General features: G+C 45.7%; 1 protein-coding gene across 4 annotated transcripts in view; it reads left to right on the top strand.

The window, feature by feature from the left end:
- Positions 1–20,544, top strand: part of RHBDF2 (rhomboid 5 homolog 2) — a 58,238-nt gene extending 37,694 nt beyond the window's left edge. For all 4 annotated transcript variants that reach the window (XM_082203553.1, XM_082203555.1, XM_082203556.1 and 1 more), the window contains exons 5-18: positions 433–645; positions 2,244–2,372; positions 3,127–3,257; positions 3,647–3,853; positions 4,201–4,312; positions 5,651–5,725; positions 6,521–6,682; positions 8,126–8,232; positions 8,349–8,412; positions 10,115–10,209; positions 10,739–10,814; positions 10,944–11,044; positions 11,895–12,048; positions 18,991–20,544. In XM_082203553.1, coding sequence (XP_082059679.1) covers positions 433–645; positions 2,244–2,372; positions 3,127–3,257; positions 3,647–3,853; positions 4,201–4,312; positions 5,651–5,725; positions 6,521–6,682; positions 8,126–8,232; positions 8,349–8,412; positions 10,115–10,209; positions 10,739–10,814; positions 10,944–11,044; positions 11,895–12,048; positions 18,991–19,410 — 2,046 coding nt within the window. In that variant the 3' untranslated portion in view covers positions 19,411–20,544. The remainder of the gene's footprint in view (positions 1–432; positions 646–2,243; positions 2,373–3,126; positions 3,258–3,646; positions 3,854–4,200; positions 4,313–5,650; positions 5,726–6,520; positions 6,683–8,125; positions 8,233–8,348; positions 8,413–10,114; positions 10,210–10,738; positions 10,815–10,943; positions 11,045–11,894; positions 12,049–18,990) is intronic.
- The last annotated feature ends 1,055 nt before the right edge of the window (positions 20,545–21,599 follow it).

Below are 21,599 nucleotides of genomic sequence, written 5' to 3'. Positions count from 1 at the left end.
ATTTATTTATACCCCGCCCATCTGGCTGGGCCTCCCCAGCCACTCTGGGCAGCTTCCAACAAAATATTAAAATACAATAGTCTATTAAACATTAAAAGCTTCCCTAAACAGGGCTACCTTCAGATGTCTTCTAAAAGTCTGGTAGTTGTTGTTCTCTTTGACATCTGGTGGGAGGGCGTTCCACAGGGCGGGCGCCACTACCGAGAAGGCCCTTTGCCTAATTCCCTGTAACTTGGCTTCTCGCAGTGAGGGAACTGCCAGAAGGCCCTCGGCGCTGGACCTCAGTGTCCGGGAAGAACGATAGGGGTGGAGACGCTCCTTTAGATAATACTGGACCGAGGTGAGGCAAGTCACAAGGCTGCTACGTGGCTTTAACTTCCATGGAGGGTAATGGATAATGGCAGCCATTTGGGCTCTTACTTGGTCTTTCAGATTGTTGATCCCCTTGCCCGAGGCCGTCCCTTCCGGCACCCAGATGAGATGGATCGCCCACGCACTCCACACCCTGCCCTGGCCCCAGTGACCCCTGGCGTCATGTCCTTGACATCGTTCGGCAGCGTACGGTCCGGCTACGGCCGCCTTCCCCGCAGGAAGAGGGAATCGGTGGCCCATATGAGTTTCAAGGCAGCTGCAGCTATAATCAGAGTGAGTTGTTTTATTTTGTTCCTCTCCTCTTTCTTTACTGCTGTAGAAGATGCTGTGTGTGTGTGTGTGTGTGTGTGTGTGTGTGTGCTGCTTCCTTATCCCTCTTCTCAGCAACAGTACAACCAGATATCTGAAAAAACGGGGAGTTTGTGTTGTCCTTCTTCAGAAGTTTCAATTTGGGTGAAAAACGAAATAAAGAGAAATCCTAGCATTCTCCAGTTCTTTCCAAGTTATCTTATTCCTTTGTGATATCATGGCTGTGAAGCTCCATGCGGGATAAAGTTTTTTGAGTGGGTTGGGGGTGGAATAAAATATGATATATGTCAATATGAAAGTATGTCATAGGCCCACCCCAACACGTGCTTTTTAAAGGGTAGAATGGTACCATTGTAATCACCATGAGCAGAAAAGAAAAAACTTGTTTTGTAGGATCAACACAAGCTCCTACTTCGCAAACAATGTCATTGATAATACTGTACATTGAGCTGGCAAAACGTGCTAAATTGATACCAAATCCTAATTTCAGTGAGACACCGAGAGCCAGTGATCATTGGGCAGAATCCAGTGTTGTGCAACTGCACTTCCACTCAGTCATTGGAGCTAACTTTTTCTTTTTAAATAGTTGCTATAATTTCAACCATCCAGAGCAGATTTTTGATAGCATGAGGGGAAGCCTGAAGTGCAAACATAAATCCATTCTGCTTGTACACAGAGAAGCATTAGACTCTAAGGCTGGAATTAACCCTGCTTCGCTAGAAGTAAGCCCCATTAAATTCTGTTCGACTTACTTCTGAGTAGACATGGTTAGGATTGCACTGTTAGTCCTTGGGGTGGGCGCATTGCTTGGCATCTCCAAGCCCTTTTTTCAACTTTTAAATTCAGAACTTAAATAGACTACTCCAGATGGCATGGGATGCCAATGCTTTTTGATTCTGAACTTTCAAAAGTAAGTTGGTTGCTGCTGCTGCTCTTCTGTGCTGTTTTCAGTGTCAAACTGGTGGGTCTTTTCAAAACACTCTTGCTTTCAGTCAAACTTATAAAAGCATTGGAAATCCTGACAGACGCACAGCTATGGATTGTGACATAATCCTGTGATCTGCCGACCCGAGCCATTAATTAATTAATGTTATTTGCTTATTTGAAGCATTTCTCCTTCCCCCCTCATACACAAACATTGAAAAAGCAGTTTACAAACCATCCATAAGAAGATAATAAATCAGAAGAACCACCAGGTGATGCTGTTGCATGGCTCAGAGGAAGTGAGGCAGGCTAGGACTGAGAACAACCGGCTTGGAAGCCATTCAGTATTAGTTCTTGGTTTTTCTATGTGCAAAGCTACCCTCCTGATATTTGTGCAGTTGGCTTGTATCCAAACAGTCGGGCTGAACAGGATGCTGGCGTAGCTGTGTTGCTCTTATGTGTCGTTCTCAGTTAACCCATATTTATAGGTTCAAGAGTCTCGACGTGAACTCTTCACCTTGCCCCTTCCATCTTCAAAAGGGCAGCACCCCAGTAACAAACACCAGGACCTCTCGACTGTTAATAGAAAGTGTTTCGAACTTGTTCACTCACTGTTCCAATTTGATTTCTCTGAAAAGGGACGTTCGGTTATGGAGCCCTCAGCACCGAAGCGGAGGTGCAACAAGCAGAGCTTCATGTATCCCAGCTTCATGGATGAGGATGTGGTAGATGGCATGGATACGTTTGACTCCTCGTTCTTCAGCAAGGCAAGCATGGTTCCATGGCCTCCCTGCTCCACCCCTTCCCAAGATCCCCCACCCCCCAGCTTTGATGATGTCTCAGGACTACCACCACCACCACCATAATCTCTCATGGGGAAAGAACTGCGACCATTTCTCAATGAAGCCCCTCTGTTGGCTGTAGGAGGATCTTAGCTTTACTGAATCCCCGCTCCCATCCCTCCCCTCTTGCCTAATGGGATGCCGAAGCTGTTTTCTTCTTTCATTTTCACGTACTGCTTTTTCCCCATGGAGCAGCCACAGTGCATTCCCTGAAACTAGCCAGCTAAAATAATGTAACATTTAAGCAATTGATCCATGTCTTGTTGTTAGCCACAAATCTTCCCATCGTCTGTTAAGATGGACTTAATTGACCAATGTCTGGAACGTGAGCATGTTGTTTCCTGTAACTGCCTGCAATGGTGCTGCAGCTAGCATTGTTCCGGTGGCTCTCATAAAGTTGGGCAACTGTGTCAGTCATTTAACAAGACTGAGACTTGTTCTTGCCAACTAGACAATGACAAGCAGAGGGTTGTATCCAGTGAGACTTCCCCATCTCCCCTCAAAATCTGCTCTGGAAGCTCCTCCAACCCTCTGGAACAGATTTTGAGGGTGTGTGGGGAGCGGGGGCTTCAGGGAGAAGTAGAGGAGGGGGAAAGTTCCATTGCGGATGCAGAAGTCTGTTGTTCTGATAGAAGCAGTGTTGGATATAACCCAACATTTCTGTATCTCTCTCTTGCAGGTTGACGCTCATGATGAGTTGTGCTCCATGCCAGATGATGTGTTTGAGTCCCCACCCCTCTCTGCCACTTACTTCCGAGGGCTTCCTCAGCCAGAGGATGGCAAGTCACCTGAGGCTGAGCAGCCATTTCAGTAAGTCTTCAGTTCCGCTTCAGAACGGCACCATGATCTTCATAGCAATGCATTTCTGCAAGTCTCTTCAGCCTGTAGCCATTTCTAAGAGATTGCCACCAGCAGCATTGCATGGAAGTGAAGCAAATCAATCAATCAATCAATCAATCAATAAATAAATGATCTTGGGGGGTGGGAATGTGTAGGGGAGGCAAAACAAAACCACATTTGATGCATGAGCAATTGGGTGCTCTCCTAAAATACAGGAGAAGAAACCAACCCTCTATATTTATGGGGGGCAGTGGTGGGGACAGAAGCATTTTAAATCATTGGTATCCAGGAATGGTTCAGTTTGGGTATCTGTGCAGCTTCCGTACTTCAAATCACGTAAGCCCTTTCTTCTCTTTCAGACGGGCAGGACCATCTCGGGGTCTGCCGGCGGCGGCGGCTGGTCCAAAACGGGGCAAGCGGATTGCTTCCCGGGTGAAACACTTTGCCTTCGACCGCAAGAAGCGATACTACGGGCTGGGAGTGGTGGGCAAGTGGCTGAACAGGACGTATCGGCGGAGCATCAGCAGCATGGTGCGCTCCCAGCTGGAGCTCACGGACAGCCACAGGTGGGAGCATGGACTTGCTCACTTAAAGCATGCTGCCGCCGTCACTATAACCCATCATCTGCTTGCAGGAGTCTGAACAAGGCTTTGGCCATCTTGCAAAAAGCCTCCTGGTTCCACAGTGGTTCCTTTTTTCTTTTTTTAAATGACAAGGAACATATCTGCATCACCATCTGCTGTGCATTTCTTCAGTTCTGTAGGTCAGATTAGATGTGTCTCTGCATATCTCAGGCAAAGTCCTTCAAGGTGTACATTGCTAAGAGTATTTTGTTAATGAAAGCTCTTCTAGGAATAACCATGGCCTATGGTGCTTGTCTCCTCTCCCACCTTTTCTTCCATGTCATGAATAGACCCTACTTCACCTACTGGATCACCTTCGTCCATATCATCATCACCCTTCTGATCATTTGCACCTATGGGATTGCTCCCATTGGCTTTGCCCAGCATCTGACAACAGCATTGGTGAGTCTTAACTATGTGAATGGCATTCTACAGTACTGTCCTTTAAAAAGCCTCAGAGTGGCTAATAACAATTAAAAACATCAGATCACTACAATGCAAATAATTTAGATGGGCCTCTGGTGTGATCCTGCAGGGCTGTTCCTAGTGCAGCTGAAGAGGTTCACTTTCTCCATTTTTGGGAAACCAATTGATTAGTGGTTACAGTGACCTTGTTGAACGTTGACAGCTGTCAGTCAACCAATGTTGGCCTGTAGCAGCTGGGAGAGTTAAGAATCTGATCCACTGGCCAGATCCAGGTCCCCGCCCCTGCAATAAAGTGTCTGGGATTTGAGATAACATTGACCTCTTAAGGAAGTATATTCATAATGAAGGAGTCACCACTTAGAGTACTCTGCCTCTTTTACCAGCCAAATATTAGACAAGCACACGAGAAGTTGGTGGCATTCTGCAATATACCCTGGACCCAATCTTCTTTGGACTTGAAAGGTCAAAATCAGTACTGTGGATTGTACCTCGAAACTGTCTGGCTCCCAGTGTAGGGCTTTCAGCACAGATGTTACGGCTTTTCTAAAACTAGCTGCAAACGACAGGCCAAGTGCTGCCACATTTTGGAGTGACTGGCATTTCCAGAGTCTACCAAGGCAGCCCTCTATCAGGCAGAAACAAATAGCAGTGCTCTCTGGATTCCACCCCCCCAAACCATGGCCTGTGAGCTTCATTAAGGTGGCTGGCTAAGTGTCTGCGGATTTGTGGTTGAAGACAAGAAACGGCACATCCATCAAATTCAGTATTCATATTTATATTTAATTGTGTTTTCATTGCTTCTTTTAATTTATTGTTTTACAGATTTAACCCTATGTAATTCAAATTGTAACACAATAAAATGTGATCTGCAGGAAATACAAGAAGCAATTAAAATCATACAGCACCTAGCACTGTGCACTACAATTGCTGCCACAAGCAGAAAAACCTTTTAAGTGGTCTGCCAAGATCCTCAGCAGTTTTCAAGTTGCTCCCATAGAGTGGGAATCACTGCTGTAGAGTGAACTGGCTATCTGGGAGTCAAAAGCTTTGCAAAAAAAATGGCAACTGGAAATGCCAGCAGATCTAAACAGAATAACTTGACACTAAACAAGCAAGGATTGAATGTATCCTGCAGGATGTGTGACACTGGTCACAAATGCAGTTCAGCTAAAGTTTGGGGTTAGGCCTCCTTTAGCTTGGCATGGAATCCCACCTGCCTTCCCTGATGGCAGAGCGGGGAGAGTCCAATCTGGCCCTTGTCTCTGGGTGCTTGCCCCATCTCTTAGCCAGGGAATTTCTCTGCTGTGTCTACAGGTGCTGCGAAACAAAGGCGTCTATGAGAGTGTGAAGTACATGCAGCAAGAGAACTTCTGGATTGGCCCAAGCTCGGTAAATGTTGTTCTTCTGTTTCGTTTGCCTTGTTGAGATCATGCTGCTTAGAGGAAAATCAGTGCATGGCTCTTCAAAGTACCTTGAATCATCCGCACCCCCATAAAGCTTGCCTTACACTAGACCGTAGCTTGTCTGGAGTGATTTGCTGGTTTGGACAGAACATTAAAACAGAGATGTTGGATTGTTTCTCCTATGTGCTACCTGTTGTTGTTTAGTCGTTTAGTCGTGTCCGACTCTTCATGACCCCATGGACCAGAGCACGCCAGGCCCTTCTGTCTTCCATTGCCTCCCGCAGTTTGGTCAAACTCATGCTAGTAGCTTCGAGAACACTGTCCAACCATCTCGTCCTCTGTATTCCCCTTCTCCTTGTGCCCTCCATCTTTCCCAACATCAGGGTCTTTTCCAGGGAGTCTTCTCTTCTCATGAGGTGGCCAAAGTATTGGAGCCTCAGCTTCAGGATCTGTCCTTCCAGTGAGCACTCAGGGCTGATTTCCTTAAGAATGGATACGTTTGATCTTCTTGCAGTCCATGGGACTCTCAAGAGTCTCCTCCAGCACCATAATTCAAAAGCATCAAAAGCGATCAGCCTTCTTTATGGTCCAGCTCTCACTTCCATACATCACTACTGGATGCGCTACTAGGGAGAAGCAAAGTGACCTAGAGTAACTTGGGCTTGCCTTGAAATATGGATGAGGCCAACATGATGCTGGGGTGGTGGCGTTGGCATTGAGAAGTTAGTCTGCCAAACTTCTTTTTCATTGTGACTCTCCCCGCCACCCCTTTTCGTTTCAGATTGACTTGATCCACCTGGGAGCCAAGTACTCTCCCTGCATGAGGAAGGACCAACAGATTGAGAAGTTGATCCAGAAAGAGAGGGATCAAGAACGCGAGTCAGGTTGCTGCGTCCAGAATGACAACTCTGGTTGTGTTCAGACTCTGCAGGTGGACTGCTCGGTGAGTGAAGTTGCGTCAGGGTTTCTCTGGTAGCGGCAACTAACTCCTTTAAACGTTGGCATAATATTTCAATCTGTGGCTTGATGGCCCTGCATTAATGGTGCCTTTATCTGCCATGCCATGAGAGGTCTCAGTTCTCAGTTCTGGATGATAAGGCAAAGAGGCACTACTTGAGTAGGAAAATGCCCCTTTGCCATCAGTATTGTTTGCTCACATTTTGGATAAATTGCAATTTATGTGACCAGCCAGAGCCCAGAGAAGTTAATGATTGTTTCAGATTTACAAAACCATTCATAGAATGGTGCTGTGGGTTCAACCACAAAGCCTAGGGCTTGCCGATCAGAAGGTCGGCAGTTTGAATCCCCGCGACGGGGTGAGCGCCTGTTGCTCAGTCTCTGCTCCTGCCAACCTAGCAGTTCGAAAGCACAAACTGCAAGTAGATAAATAGGTACCGCTCCGGCGGGAAGGTAAATGGCATTTCCGTGTGCTGCTCTGGTTCTCCAGAAGCGGCTTAGTCATGCTGGCCACATGACTCGTAAGCTGTACACCGGCTCCTTCGGCCAGTAAAGCGAGATGAGCACTGCAACCCCAGAGTCGTCTGCGACTGGACCTAACAGTCAGGGGTCCCTTTACCTTTACCTTTATGTCTTAAAACTGGAATGCTTTGGCGGAGGCGGGCCTGAGGTAACACATTCTCAGTGATGTCCCCAGCCATTAAGAAAACATTTCCTGTGTCAAGTAGAACATTTGTATGAGCAGGCTTCTCTGGTGGGATTCTGCTCCTTTGAAAAATAAAAGTGTTTATGTGATATATGAACACTAATTAGATCAAGGGAAGTAATAGTGCCACTGTATTCTGCTCTGGTCAGACCTCACCTGGAGTACTGTGTCCAGTTCTGGGCACCACAATTCAAGAAGGACACTGACAAACTGGAACGTGTCCAGAGGAGGGCAACCAGAATGGTCAAAGGCCTGGAAACGATGCCTTATGAGGAACGGCTAAGGGAGCTGGGCATGTTTAGCCTGGAGAAGAGGAGGTTAAGGGGTGATATGATAGCCATGTTCAAATATATAAAAGGATGTCATATAGAGGAGGGAGAAAGGTTGTTTTCTGCTGCTCCAGAGAAGCGGACACGGAGCAATGCATCCAAACTAAAGAAAGAAGATTCCACCTAAACATTAGGAAGAACTTCCTGACAGTAAGAGCTGTTTGACAGTGGAATTTGCTGCCAAGGAGTGTGGTGGAGTCTCCTACTTTGGAGGTCTTTAAGCAGAGGCTTGACATCCATATGTCAGGAGTGCTCTGATGGTGTTTCCTGCTTGGCAGGGGGTTGGACTCGATGGCCCTTGTGGTCTATTCCAACTCTATGATTCTATGATTCTAATTATGTATGTATGAGTGAGAGAGAAATTTAGAAAGTCGTTTCTTTGTTTCTCGCATAGGAAACACTGGCTACTTTTGTAAAGTGGCCGGATAATTCACCAGCTTTTGACCTCAAGAATTCCAGTCGGAAGAGGATTTCAGGAGCTGTGTGTGCTCAGGATCCCAGGTAAGAAGGGGCATGTGGCGGGGGGGTACATATGTTTAGAGCTATAGTGGAGCGGGGGCAGGTGATGCTGTGTATGGTAACCCCTCATTACTTGTTGGCTATCTGTCCCCCAACAGGACATGTGAGGAACCGGCTTCAAATCTGCCACACATCTGGCCCGATGACATCACCAAGTGGCCGGTAAATATTCCTTCCTTCCTTCCTTAAACTGTTCGGCACTAATTTATCTTGCAAAATATTTGTACAGTGCGAACAGAGGTCGATGCCCTTTTGGAAACTTTTGCTGAGTGGGCGGGGGGGGCACACAGAAGTGATTTGTTTTTGCCTGCCTTGTTATCTAATGCGAAGTCCAAGCTGCTTCATAGAGACTGCCTTACGAATGGGACAGTCCACTGAGGAAGGCATTGGACATTTACTGCATGCACACATCCCTGTCCATCAAACGCAAGCAAGGAAAGACTTGGGTACGCTAGCCTTTTGCATGGCATGCAAGGCTGAACTTTAACAGAGATGGTCTTATTGAAAGACAAAGGTTTGAGGTTTGAGATTCCCCCTTTAATTCCAGATGCATGCAAAGGTGGAGGAAGAGGGAAGAAGGCTGTAGCTGTGCAGTGTGTGTGTGTGTGTGTGTGTGTGTTTGTGTGTGTTTGTGTTTTAAGGAGTGTATTTACATGTGCACATACAGTGGTACCTCTGGTTACGAACTTAATTTGTTCCGGAGGTCCGTTCTTAACCTGAAACTGTTCTTAACCTGAGGTACCACTTTAGTTAATGGGGCCTCCTGCTGCCGCCGCGCCGTTGGCGCATGATTTCTGTTCTCATCCTGAGGTAAAGTTCTTAACCTGAGGTACTACTTCCGGGTTAGCGGAGTCTGTAACCTGAGGTTTTTGTAACCCAAGGTACCACTGTACATTCAAATGCACACACTCAAACCCCAATACCTTCTTCCATTTTCTTCTTGCCTTCCAGTGAAACGGATCCTAAATCTTTCTGTGTGTAGGATTTTAGACCTCTAGTAAGCTTTTTTAAAAAAAGAAATCACAGCCCAGGGCTTGGTGATACCATGATTCACATCCCTAGATGCATGGACATGTTCCACCTAGTTGCTGTCAATTAAATTTTGGACAGAGGATAAGGCACAAACACTCACTGTAGTTAGGTAGTACCTGCTGGAAGGATAAACTGTGGTGTTGTCATGTTCTCACCCACACTTGACTAATGACTCATGATGGCTGAATCCTGGTTTGGTTGATGATGAAATGGTACTACTCAAACTTCTTTTATTCCTCTCTGTTGTAACCCACACCAAACTAAATACTGTTGGTATAGACGGTATTGTTTGTTGCTATGTTATGCACTTTTTTGGTGTGTGTTTTCTATTGTAAACCGTCCTGTGATGAAGGGAGGCATAGCAATTTTATAAATAAATAAGCAAATTTCTCCTAGCAAATCTTTCTGCTTGGTGATTGCCTGTTGGAAAATAATGTGATCTGGCTGGAGGACTAATCATGAGAACATAGCTAGGGGTCTTGGAATCCCTGAACCTGAGTTTATACTAGATGTGCAAACAATTTTAAGAGGACTGTTGGTTTAGGACAGGGACAAATGTTGTTAGTCTCCAACTCCCATCAGCCCCAGACAACCTAGCCAGTTGTCAGGGGTGATGGGAATTGGAACCCTGCATCATTGGGTGCATTATGGGCTCCTAATCTCTGGTTTAGGATATCCTCTTGGTTGTGTTCCAGTCTGTCTGTCGCCTGGTAGGTCATTGTAGTAACTGACAGTAGTGGTTAAATGATAAAACTGGCAAGTATGCTGAAGGCAAATTACACATGGATTTACTTAAAGCCTTTTCTTCTAATTGTAAACCTTTTATTTACAGATATGTACTGATCAGGCCAAAAGTAACCACACTGGGTTGTTACATATAGACTGTGACATTAAAGGAAGGCCATGCTGTCTTGGAACCAAAGGCAGGTAAGTACTCATGTCTCATGCGGCCCTAAGTGATGGTGTTAGCAGCCACAGACCTGCCTGCTTCTCTTATTTGGGTAGGAACTTGCTTTTGATCCAGTCAGCTTCCTTAGCAATCCTAGGTCAGTTAAGGGAAATTATCCTTTCTTAACATGCTGAATTACAAAGGACACTCAGCAACACCAGAGCTGAGCTTTTAGAAAGCTTGTATCATCAGAATCCTGAGATCTAGCTCCTTAGGTTTAGGTAGGTAAAAGAAGAAATAATTTCAACTTGGGAGTCACCAATGTTTTTTGGCCAGTGAGTAGATTTGGAATTTTGAGGAAGTGGCATGGGCACCAGTCACAAAATGGCTGCCATGGGGTGTGGTAAATCCAAAATGGCTGCTGTGGGGTGTGTGGCATAATGGCCTGTGTAGGAGAGACTGAGCAGGGAAAGCAAACGGTCTACTTTGGATTGTTAAGGGGATATTAACTGAGACTTTCCACAGGAACTAAACCCCTACAACTACATTTCTCTCTCTTTGTACTAGTTGTCAGATCACTACCCGAGAGTACTGTGAATTCATGCATGGCTACTTTCATGAAGAAGCAACTCTCTGTTCACAGGCAAGTAATGCTAGGAAAGTCCAGTAAGAAGGTGAACGGACATCAATTCCATCACAGCAAAACTGGGTTCAGAGGGATCCATTTGTCTACATGCTTTAATGCTCTCCCTCTCTCTCTCTCCTCCCCCAGGTACACTGCATGGATGAGGTGTGTGGCCTCTTGCCGTTTCGGAACCCAGAGAGTCCTGATCAGATTTATAGACTCTGGTTGTCCTTATTTCTTCATGCAGGGTAGGTGAGAAGATTGTGGGGAGTGCAGTGCCTTGGGTCTGTGCCTTTTGGGCTCTTGAGGCTGGTTTTTTGTTTTGCTTGTCAAAGCCTTTTCATTCAAGCTTTTATATTCCACACATTTTTCAAGACCTTGTGCAGTTATTTTCTCCCCAGCACTCTGCTGCATTGGTCAGTCAGGCAGAGAGATGGTGGCTGGCACAAGGGAACTTTGTGGATGATTAAGACTTTGAACCCTGGTCTCCCCAGTCCTTGTTAGACACTCTGCCCAGTGTAGCACTCCAGCTGATCACTGGTTTCAGGTGCCTTTGGCCCCGCCTTGCCTGTCAAGCTGCAAGGAATAGATTGATCTGCCTGAATTTCTTTTGCATTAGGAATCTCAGGCTCTAGAGACATTCCACCTTCTAACTTTGTTTCTATGACACCCCATCCTTCCTGGATTCCTATTTTGTTATTATAACTGACACACCTGTTTCTGTCGGGCTGACCCAGACAGTTTAAATGAGACTCTTCTGGTTGTGGCCTGGATTTATGGTCTTGGGTTTATTGCTCAGGACTTTATCTTGCAAGGATGCCTAACCTATCCTTGGTCCTTTAAATTTGACCTTTGATTCTGTGACTGAGTCCTGGCAACGTGCCCTGGCAAACCGTCTCTTTTTGAATATTGACTTCACAACCACTTGCACAAATCCAGGGATGTTTCTCAAATTGCCAAAGGCCCATTTAGCATGACGGACATTATTTCTGAGTTTGCTCAGGATGGTGTGAATACAGATAAGAAAGGAGGAAGGAATGCTGTTGCAATGCCACGAGGAGCTCAAATGCAAAGCATCCGTCTGTCTTTGCCCTGTAGGGTTATCCACTGCCTGGTGTCGGTGATCTTTCAGATGACAGTCCTCAGGGATTTGGAGAAGCTGGCAGGCTGGCATAGAATCTCCATCATTTACATCCTCAGTGGCATCACGGGCAATCTGGCGAGTGCCATCTTCCTTCCATACAGAGCAGAGGTAAGTGTCACCTTCCCTTCATGCAGTGGGGAGGTTTTTTGGAGAGTGACTAAATAGTGAATTCCTTATCTGAGCAGCAGTTCTTATGGATGCACTCTCAAGAAGGAGATATCAACAGGGTCTGGCTGGCTAGTTCAGGGGTCAGCAAACTTTTTCAGCAGGGGGCCAGTCCACTGTCCCTCAGACCTTGTGGGGGGGCTGGACTAGATTTTGGGGGAAAAATGAATGGATTCCTACGCCCCACAAATAACCCAGAGATGCATTTTAAATAAAAGCACACATTCTACTCATGTAAAAACACCAGGCAGGCCCCACAAATAACCCAGAGATGCGTTTTAAATAAAAGGACACATTCTACTCATGTAATTGGGCCGGATCTGGCCCCCGGGCCTTAGTTTGCCTACTTAGTTTGCTAGCTGGACCAATTGAACGAGAGCACTCCATACGGCAGCATTTTGTCTTCATGTGACTTCCTCTTGTGCGTGACAATCTAAGTAGAAAATGCCCCAGCTGTATTCAGAACTGGGCATGCCCATGGAATTAGAAGTGCCAGAAGACCTAAAGCCTGCAGCCCTGCAGATGTGGTAGGACTACAACTCCCATCATCCCTGACCATTTGCTATGCTGTCTAGGGATGATGGGGATTTGGAGGCCCTCAAGATCTGGCAGGCTGCAGGTTTCCCCCATCCCTATGTTTAAAGGGAAGGGCGTTCGATAAGTCTGAGCAGCCGGCAAGAATGCCTTTCCTCTATACAACAAGCTCTGAAATTGACAGTGCAGAAATGAGGTTGATAATGAGCAGTGTGCTTGATCCGTATGAGGCCATTGTGATTTTACATTCAGATTTCCAGGTGTTAAAAATATTTGGGAAAGAGAAGAGGGAAGCATTTGCTGAGTGGGGGAGAAGATAATAAAGGCTAGGGAAGGCACCCCGTGAACAATGTAAATAAGGTGGCTGCAGTTCTTGCACCCTCCTGCACCATGTCTGCCTATTGGAAACTCTACTCGAGGTATACCTTTAGTTCCTGAAGTCACACAGAAGTCGCCACACATGCTCTCACATTTCTTGCCACCCCAGAAAAAGAGAAGTATGGAAGTGGTGTGCTAATGCCATGTTTGGTTTGAATCTCAGGTGTAATTGAAAGTAAACTGGACATAGGAAGCTGCCTTTTACTGAGTCAGACCATTTGTCCTTCTAGCTTGGTATTGTCTACAGTAACTGGCAGTGGCTCTCTAGGATTTCAGGCATGTTCCTGGCTTTCTGTGTACAGGGGGAAAGGCCTGTGCGTTGAGAAGCATTGAAACATATGCTCCCCACTTGATGTCTGGAGACGGGCAGTCCCAAGAGGGCTTGTGTCATTTGATATTTCAGCATATTTGAGTAGGCCTCCCCATAGCCTCTCTTGGCCATTATGGAGTCAGTACCCTCTTCTGCACTCGATTTTGATAGGTGGCTAACAACTTGAGTTGCTTCTGGCAACCCTTTGAATGCCTGGAAAAGAAAACGCAAAGAAGTGGTGGGTTTGTGCATACAAGCCTTGCCCCAGCGTTTGCATCGATTTGTGAAGGTCTAAAGAGGGCTTCTATCTAGGAAACCCCCTGTTGGAAACCTCTATGTGGTTGGAAATCCTGCACACTTTTAAGTTGTGTTCATCTGAACGTGCTTAGATGCCCCCTTCAGGCCTTCATCCTTGATGCAGGAAGATCAGGGTGGTGCATGGCAGAACCGGGATATTGGACAAAGCGCACACACACCCTGCACACCCTCTGCCCCCATATGTATTGCTTAGGAATGAAGGTGGACTTTTGTCGTCTGCCATGGAAACATCTGGGCCCATTGTTACTGTGGAGCAAACTGGCTAATGGGGTTTTAAAAGGGAAATCTGTGAGCTGCATCTGGCACATTGGCCTCCTGTTGTGTTCCCTCGCCTTGGAGGGATTACTTCAGGAGCTGCTTTCCCTTAGATTTATCCTCCCACCTCTTCTGCTCCTCTTGGCCCACGTGAAGGTGATGTCTTCTTACTGCAGGTGAGTGATGTCATGGCGCTGAGTGAGCTGCCAGCTGGCCAGCTGCCAGCTGACTCCTGGCATCACCCAGGCACGTGAGAGCAAAAAGAAGCTCTGCTTTGGTTTCCTTGAAGATATGAGAAAGGAGATTTTGCAGAGAGTCATAAGCAGCTACAGCCAGCAAGGTGGAGCTATCCTTTTACTCAAGCTTTAAATTTCCCTTCCACGTGATTTGTGTGTATGTGTTCTTGCATGCTCTTCAACACAAAGGGCTCTCAGAGTGTCTCTCAAACCAAAGTCAGGTAATAAAGCATCTCTCCAATGTCATGTTCCTCTGGAGCAAAGGTGGTCTGGCTCAGTGTGGTGTTCAAGCTGGAAGGGCCTTCCCCTTGCAGGCAGTGACCAGCTCCTGTGTACCAAGGCTGGGAATACTCAGGCCAGAGGGGGTGCTCAAGACCCCTCTTTGTGTCCCTCATGAAACTTCCAGGCCACACCCTTCCACTTCCCTGCTGCAAACCCTCCGTGAGTGCTTTTGACTTGAATGCGTGGTGATGCCACTTGCTTGACTGGATGGGATGATAGAGGGGTGTTTATGTGTGTAGGCCTGACCTTCTGTTTGTAGCTAGAATGTACTCTACTGTACATTACAGTTAGTTGTGCCTCTGACCACACCCACCCCAGCATGCGGCCCCCAGAAAGTTGTTCATTATGGAATGCAACCCTTGGGATGGGAAAGATTCACCACCACTGCTATCTATACTAAGACTAAACTCATTATTTGAGTGTCTGTTCAAATGGCATTATCCACGCACAAGAAGGAAGGTATCAGCAGACTTAGGAGACCCCTCTCCCAATGTTTACAGAAATCCAGAATAACTTAAGAGGTGGGGGGATAACATCAAAGGTGGAGGGCTGCTGGCCAGGATTATTAAGTTTGTGTCCCCAAGAAATTCTGTTGCTTAAAGGCAAAACTAAAGCTCTGTCTGATGTGCACAATTTAGAGGCATATTATTTCCTTGAGAGGAAGTGTAGCAATCTTTACACCACCCCTTTTTGCCGAGGGATATATGTGTGTGTTTATACTGCTATGAGAGCTCTTTCACTTGCTTGGATGTTGTGGGGTGGGGGGAGTCATCTGTGCCATAACACTGATGGTGACTCTTCAAAAATTAGTGTGAATTAGCCTTTAGCTGTCTAGTGTCTTATCAACCCTTTTGAGAACTAGTTGCACTTTAATCCTCCCGAAGATGGTGAAAGAAGCTTACAACTGTGGGGTTGTTTGTTTGTTTGTTTTAAAAAAAGATAATCCCAATGGGCCTTGACTTGAAGATAAATGTGATTTGGATCAGAACTTTAGACTTTCTGTTTGGAAGAAAGAGGGAAGGCAGAAACCTCTGCGCCTGCAAAGTGGCAAAGAATATTGTCTTGTACGTAATTGTACGTAATTTCATTAGAAAGACTTAAATAGATATTCTACGTATGTATGCAATTCAGCTCTCCTGGCAAAAAAAAGAAGAAGGCCATTATATGAGAAACTAAGAAGCTTACAGCAAGGTAGATGCTGACAGTGAGGTGTCAGTGCCTCTTTTTGGCTGGCTGTTGTGGACAGCCTCCCTGGTTTTATTCTCTTCAGTCAGATGTGGGAGCGAAGTGATGCTTTAGCAATCGCAGCTGTCTGGTTTCCATGTGCTGGACCAGCACATGCTGGCTGCCCTATTTGTTCACACGTGAGGGTGCCCCACCCCCCTTTTATGGAACAGGCAGGTGGCTAATCTGACGTCCTGACAGGCTCTAAAGGAGATCACCCATCTAATCCCTTGGATCTCATCAGCAGCTTCTCCACCTACAGCCTTGTGGGGCAGCGGCTGCAGCCGGCTGCTGAGTCACTTCAAGCTCCTGAGCCTTCCCCTTCTGAAATGATTCTCAAGCATTGCAGATTCATGCCATCCTTAGGCACACCAGCCTGGGGGGGGGGGGCACCTTGATAGGGCATTTGCCTGGAAACTGGGATGAGCTAATGCAGCCTGTGTGACTTGGTGGTTGCACCAAGGATGGCAGCCCTTGGTGGTTTTAGGGGCTGCCCTATGTTGTTAAGTTCAATTTTTTTAAAAAAGGAATGATCTGCCAACTGGAAAGCACCATATAATTGAAGAGGTATTGTTACTTGTCTGAGTGGTGTTCATTTTTTGGTTTTTTAATAATACTTTATTATGCAAACTGTTTACATTTTATAGGTAAATGCAGTGTTTTCACCTTCAGTTTCTTAAACTTATCTCTTCATCTGGTTGTCAAAATGAATTGTATTCTAACATGAAGAGGTTATTGTTAATCACTTTGCACAACTCTAGTACCCTGGTATGAAACTTTTTTGACTGCTGAACACACGAACACACACACACACACACACACTGTGCGCACAGAAGGGGCAAACTCTTGGTGCTTAGGAAAACTGGATGCTGCCAATAGTCTCAATGATTGAAATTTACTCAGTTCACTCTGCTTCTAGGCAAGGAGCTGTACTGGACATTGTCATTCTACTCCAGCTTCTGTGTCCTCACCAGATGTTGCCTATTAGTTTTGAGGCTATCTTCATGAGGAGTATATATCCTGCTTTTTGACTAGAACCCTCAAGCCAGCTAAGAACTTCTATAAAATACAACAGATACAACGAAAACCACATGCTCACAAAACAACCATCCCAGCTGAAACAGGGACGTTATACCTCATAGTGTTGCTGTTTTATTGCTACTGCTACTACTACAAAATCCTGTTATTCACAGGTTTCTGAATTCTGGGCTTGGTGCCAAATGAAGCAGTGCTACTGCTCTTGAGCAAAATTGCAGAAAACATTGCCCTGGCCTTAACCTATGTCCCTCAGGATGTATGGGGCATACTAACCATAGGACTTGCTTCTGCGTGTGGTTGGATGATTGATTGGTCTGTATCCCTGAGTGCAGGCAGAGGAGAGCATAGAATATTCCATTCCCGCAGGACCCCCATCTCCTTTATTCCAGCACTTGGGGAAGGCACAAGGAAATTAAGGCCATTCTGAAGGGCTCCAACCAGCCAAGATGGGCTGCACACCTTTTGCTGAGTTCTAGCATCCCAGCACAATAGCCTGACTTTCATGGGGCTGGTTGGCCCATCCTTTGCCAACTGAGTGGCCTCTGGTTGTTTTGGATGACAACTTCATTGTGCCGGCTGGAGCTGATGGGAGCAGCAGGCCAAAATATCTGGCAAGGAGTCAATTATCTAGTGAATTTATGGTCCCTTGATTTAGACAAACACACTGTAACCTTGAATACCTTGAATAACCTTTAATTTCCCTTCTTGTTTTAATATGACTCGGGCCTTTCTCTTTTGCTGTATGAGTTCTAGGGCCTAAACCAAGGTAAAAACATAGTAAAGAACCCCAAGTATGTTTTATTTTGACTTGGCAGTTCTGTGCTCTGCTCAAGACCTATGAGCTGAATTCTGAATATTGGTGTTTCTAAGTGTTGCTCTGATGGAAGGAAAGTTTCAGTGTGACTCTGTCCAGTTCTGTTTGAGGACAGGGAAGGTGGCTTGCACAGTGGGGATTAGCTGCTGAATGATGGCAGAAGTCAAAGCCCATGTGAAAGAAAGTAGGTGATGCAGATTTGAGATCTGAACTTCCTTTGTTTTAGGCTACAGGAAATATTTAGCACTCATGGTTGAGCAAGGTATTTTTGTAAACGTTCGTGCAAAGGGCCTGGCGTTCAGGTAGGGACTGTCAGCCGTACCTGCTTAGCTACGTACCTGTATCTCATGAATTCCAAATGCTGTTTTTAATTATTATTTTTTAAACCCTACAAAAACTCAAATATCAGATTGAGAATAAAGCATGCAATATTTTGCAAAATGATCAACATGCCCTTTGATGCCAAATGTCGAACTTGCATGTTTGGTCCCCCTCCCTCCCAAAAAAGGGGTTTCCTTAGCACAGATTGAGAAATATTTTAGGACAAAACTGAAGGGCCCTGCCATGCAAAACAGAACCCCACTACTACTACTACTACTATTTTTATTATTATTATTATTAAATTTATATACTGTACCACCCTTCATCTGAAGATCTTTAGTGATTATAGTGCAACCTTTGCAAAACCAGGATGAAGACTTCCATCCTAAACTCATGTAATAGGGAGAGAATCTAACTAAATTAATAGAATACACTTGTTTAAGCTTGTGCTATCTGGAAGTGACACAACACAAAGCTGTTACCTTTCAGGGCAAGGGAACCTGTGGGCCTCCATATGTTGTTGGACTGCAACCTTTGGCATCCCTGACCACTGGAGTTGAGGCAGCTAGGAATCCAACAATCCCTGGAGAGCCAGAGATTTTCCCCATCCCTGCTTTGGGGGTCAAAGGGTTGGGTCATAAGTACGGCTTATTACAACCTCCTGACATGTTGCCCTGATCAGTTGCTTTCATCCCATTTTGTCCTCTTAGCTCTAGCTCAGTGTTCTCTACCCTGATTGGCAACATTAAGTTCTTAAGCTCTCCTCCTACTGAATGTGGGGCTTCGTGTGTGTACAAATATGTGCCCCACCTGAGACATTTGCTGGTACCGGCCAAAACTTGCTCTTGGCATTGTGATCTGAGGGATTTAAAACCACAACCCCAGAGGAAATGAAACTGAACCTAGGTTCAAGATCTGAACCTCAAAGTTCTTGCAGTGGAACCGATACTCATTCCCCTTGATCAACAAACCAATCGTTAAAGCTTTGAGAATAACGGTAAGTTTACCGTGCAGCACAATAAATCACTGTACTAACAGCTTCTGGGACTCTGCTGCCCATTTGCTTTTCCAGGAGTCTCTGTTGTGGAGAGAGGAGAAAGCCTGGCTGGCCTAAGAGCGGACTGCATCTTGCGTGATTTATTTTTAAGTTTCTTTTTCCTCCTTCCCTCTTCTAGGTGGGCCCTGCAGGATCCCAGTTCGGCTTGTTAGCCTGCCTTTTTGTGGAGCTTTTCCAGAGCTGGCAGGTCCTCGAGAAGCCCATGAAGGCTTTCCTGAACCTTTCTGGGATCGTCCTCTTCCTCTTCCTCTGCGGCCTCCTGCCATGGATTGACAACATTGCACACATTTTTGGCTTCCTCAGCGGCCTGCTGCTCTCTTTCGCCTTCCTGCCCTACATCACCTTTGGCACAATGGACAAGTACCGCAAGAGAGTCATGATCATCGTCTCGATGCTGGTCTTCGTCGGGCTCTTCGCATCTCTGGTGATCTGGCTCTATGTGTACCCTATTAACTGGCACTGGATTGAGCACCTCACTTGCCTGCCTTTCACTGACAGGTTCTGCGAGAAGTATGATCTGAACCAGGTCTTGCATTGATGGAGCTGGGAGGCTGTGGAATGGGGCTTGCAGGAGAGGATTTTAAACTTGGAATAGCTGTCGGATGTTGAGCAGCAGTGGAATAGACAGAGGCAACACTGGCAGTCAAAAAAGGCAAAACATCTGCACTTCTCCAGCTTTCCCTGTACCATTCGTGAAACATTCACGCTCCAAGTGCTGAAGCAGAACACCTGTTACCTTTTGCAAAACTCCTAGGTGCAAGGGATAAAGTCATAAGCCAACCTGTCTCTTGTATGTTCCTCTCTGAGTTCTGGGCACCAAGCAGCCATCATTGAGAGGTATAGCTTTGAAGCAACATCACCCTGTTGGTGTCCAAATTGGGTCAGAGTCTCTTACGAGAGGCTTCTCCACTACAGTGCCTGCAGCGGGTGGCAATCTTTGCTGAAGTCTTGGATGTTGCGATAACCACCAACCATTTGGAATGTAGTAGAGAATCTACAAGCTCTGCCTCTTAGGCCGAGTTCCTTTCTATGAGCTGCCAAAGGAGCCAATGCCATCCTTCATCCATAGGACTGATTAGGTCCTTTGTGGGATGGAGGCCTGAGAGGCAGTCTCTTCAAAAGAGCACTTCAGTGATGAGGCAACATCCTGTTGAACTGCTCGTATTTACCGTCTGCCTGTGTCTATGGTTTCCTACTTGAAGTTCCTCCTTTTATGCAACTCCTGGTTTTTGGGGCCCCTTTCCTAATGCCTTATGGCACAAGATGGTGCTTGGACTTTGTGGCAATCTTCCCTGCCTTAGTGCCTTTTTGTGGTACTGTGAATTGTACTGTGAAAACAAACAACCTGGTCTTTTTTGCCCAAGGGATATTTTATATGCATTTCTCTTCTCCCCTACCCCTTCTTTACATTTGCGATCTCTGCTACCAAACACTTTCTGGCAAGTAGCGTTGATGCTTTTAAAGAAACCTTGTGCCATCTGGAAGAAGTGCTAGTACCTTGTCCAGTATTTATACGGAGTGAATTTAGATTTCTGTAGCAGACTTGAAGGATAACTTCACTCTGGTAAAGAGGCCAGGCTCACGCTGTAGCGACAGATGAGATTGTTGTGTGGAGGGTGGAGGAGGATATTTTTGGTCTAAATAAATTAAATTTAAATTTATCAATAGCAAATGTGCGTGTGTTTTTTGAAAAAATGTGATTTATTTTGTGCCTTGTGTAAACCTTTTAGCCAGGGATGGAAATAGCTTGTCTTGTAAGTGACCCCACGTAATGTTGTTGTTGTTTAGTCGTTTAGTCATGTCCGACTCTTCATGACCACATGGACCAGAGCACGCCAGGCACTCATCTACAAAATGTTGTTTCTCCAGTGACTGACTTTATTTTTAGAACGTGTTTACGAAGAAAAAATGTATTAAAGAAACCCCAAACCCTCCCTTTTATTTAATGTGTAATTCCTTGCAGTTCTCTAGATTTAGCAAGTTTTCATGAGATTGCCATCAGAGCACAGGAGGTCCATGGGGTAAGGCCCCACTGCAGGTATATCTAGGTCTACAGCTGTCATTCAGCTAATGTCTGGAAGAGCCCTAGCCGCCTTACGTTGCTCACATTGTCTAACCAGCCACTACCCATGTTGCATTACCCTGTTCTGGCTTCTGGGATAGCTGCGCATCCTGCATTCGCTCCATAAGATGCACACACATTTCCCCTTACTTTTTAGGAGGGAAAAAGTGTGTCTTATAGAGCGAAAAATACGGTAAGTATTTTTAACTTCTTGCAACCTTTTTCTCCACTTCCCATCCAGGTCTTAAACCTGCCCCATTGCCTGCACAAAATTACATTCCACCATCTTATCACTGCCTGATTTGATTACATAATTGGGAGTGGTGAAGGAAGGGTGTATAAAAAACAAGACCCCCTTAGAAAAAAAGCCGTTATTTATTTGCTGACTCAACAGAGTGAAAAATGGCTTGCAAAGGGTTGTGGGAGGGGGAGAAAACAAATGCTTTTTTTTCTGACTTGCTTAGTGAAAGGAGCTACAAGTGTTGATCAGCATGCAGGGCTAACCCACATGACCTGGACACCAAGATAGCATACATTTCAATCCAGCCATTTTACAGTTAGTATAACCTCAAACAGATTACACTTATTTCACTTGTGAAACCCTTCCCCAACCCCAGAGCTTTTAAGAAACAGGCACCTGCTCTGGCCATGAGAAAGGCATACAT

The sequence above is a fragment of the Podarcis vaucheri genome (assembly GCF_965113315.1).
Source record: "Podarcis vaucheri genome assembly, chromosome: 2".
NCBI classification, from domain to species: Eukaryota; Metazoa; Chordata; class Lepidosauria; order Squamata; family Lacertidae; genus Podarcis; species Podarcis vaucheri.
This window is presented reverse-complemented; position numbering and strand designations above follow the sequence as displayed.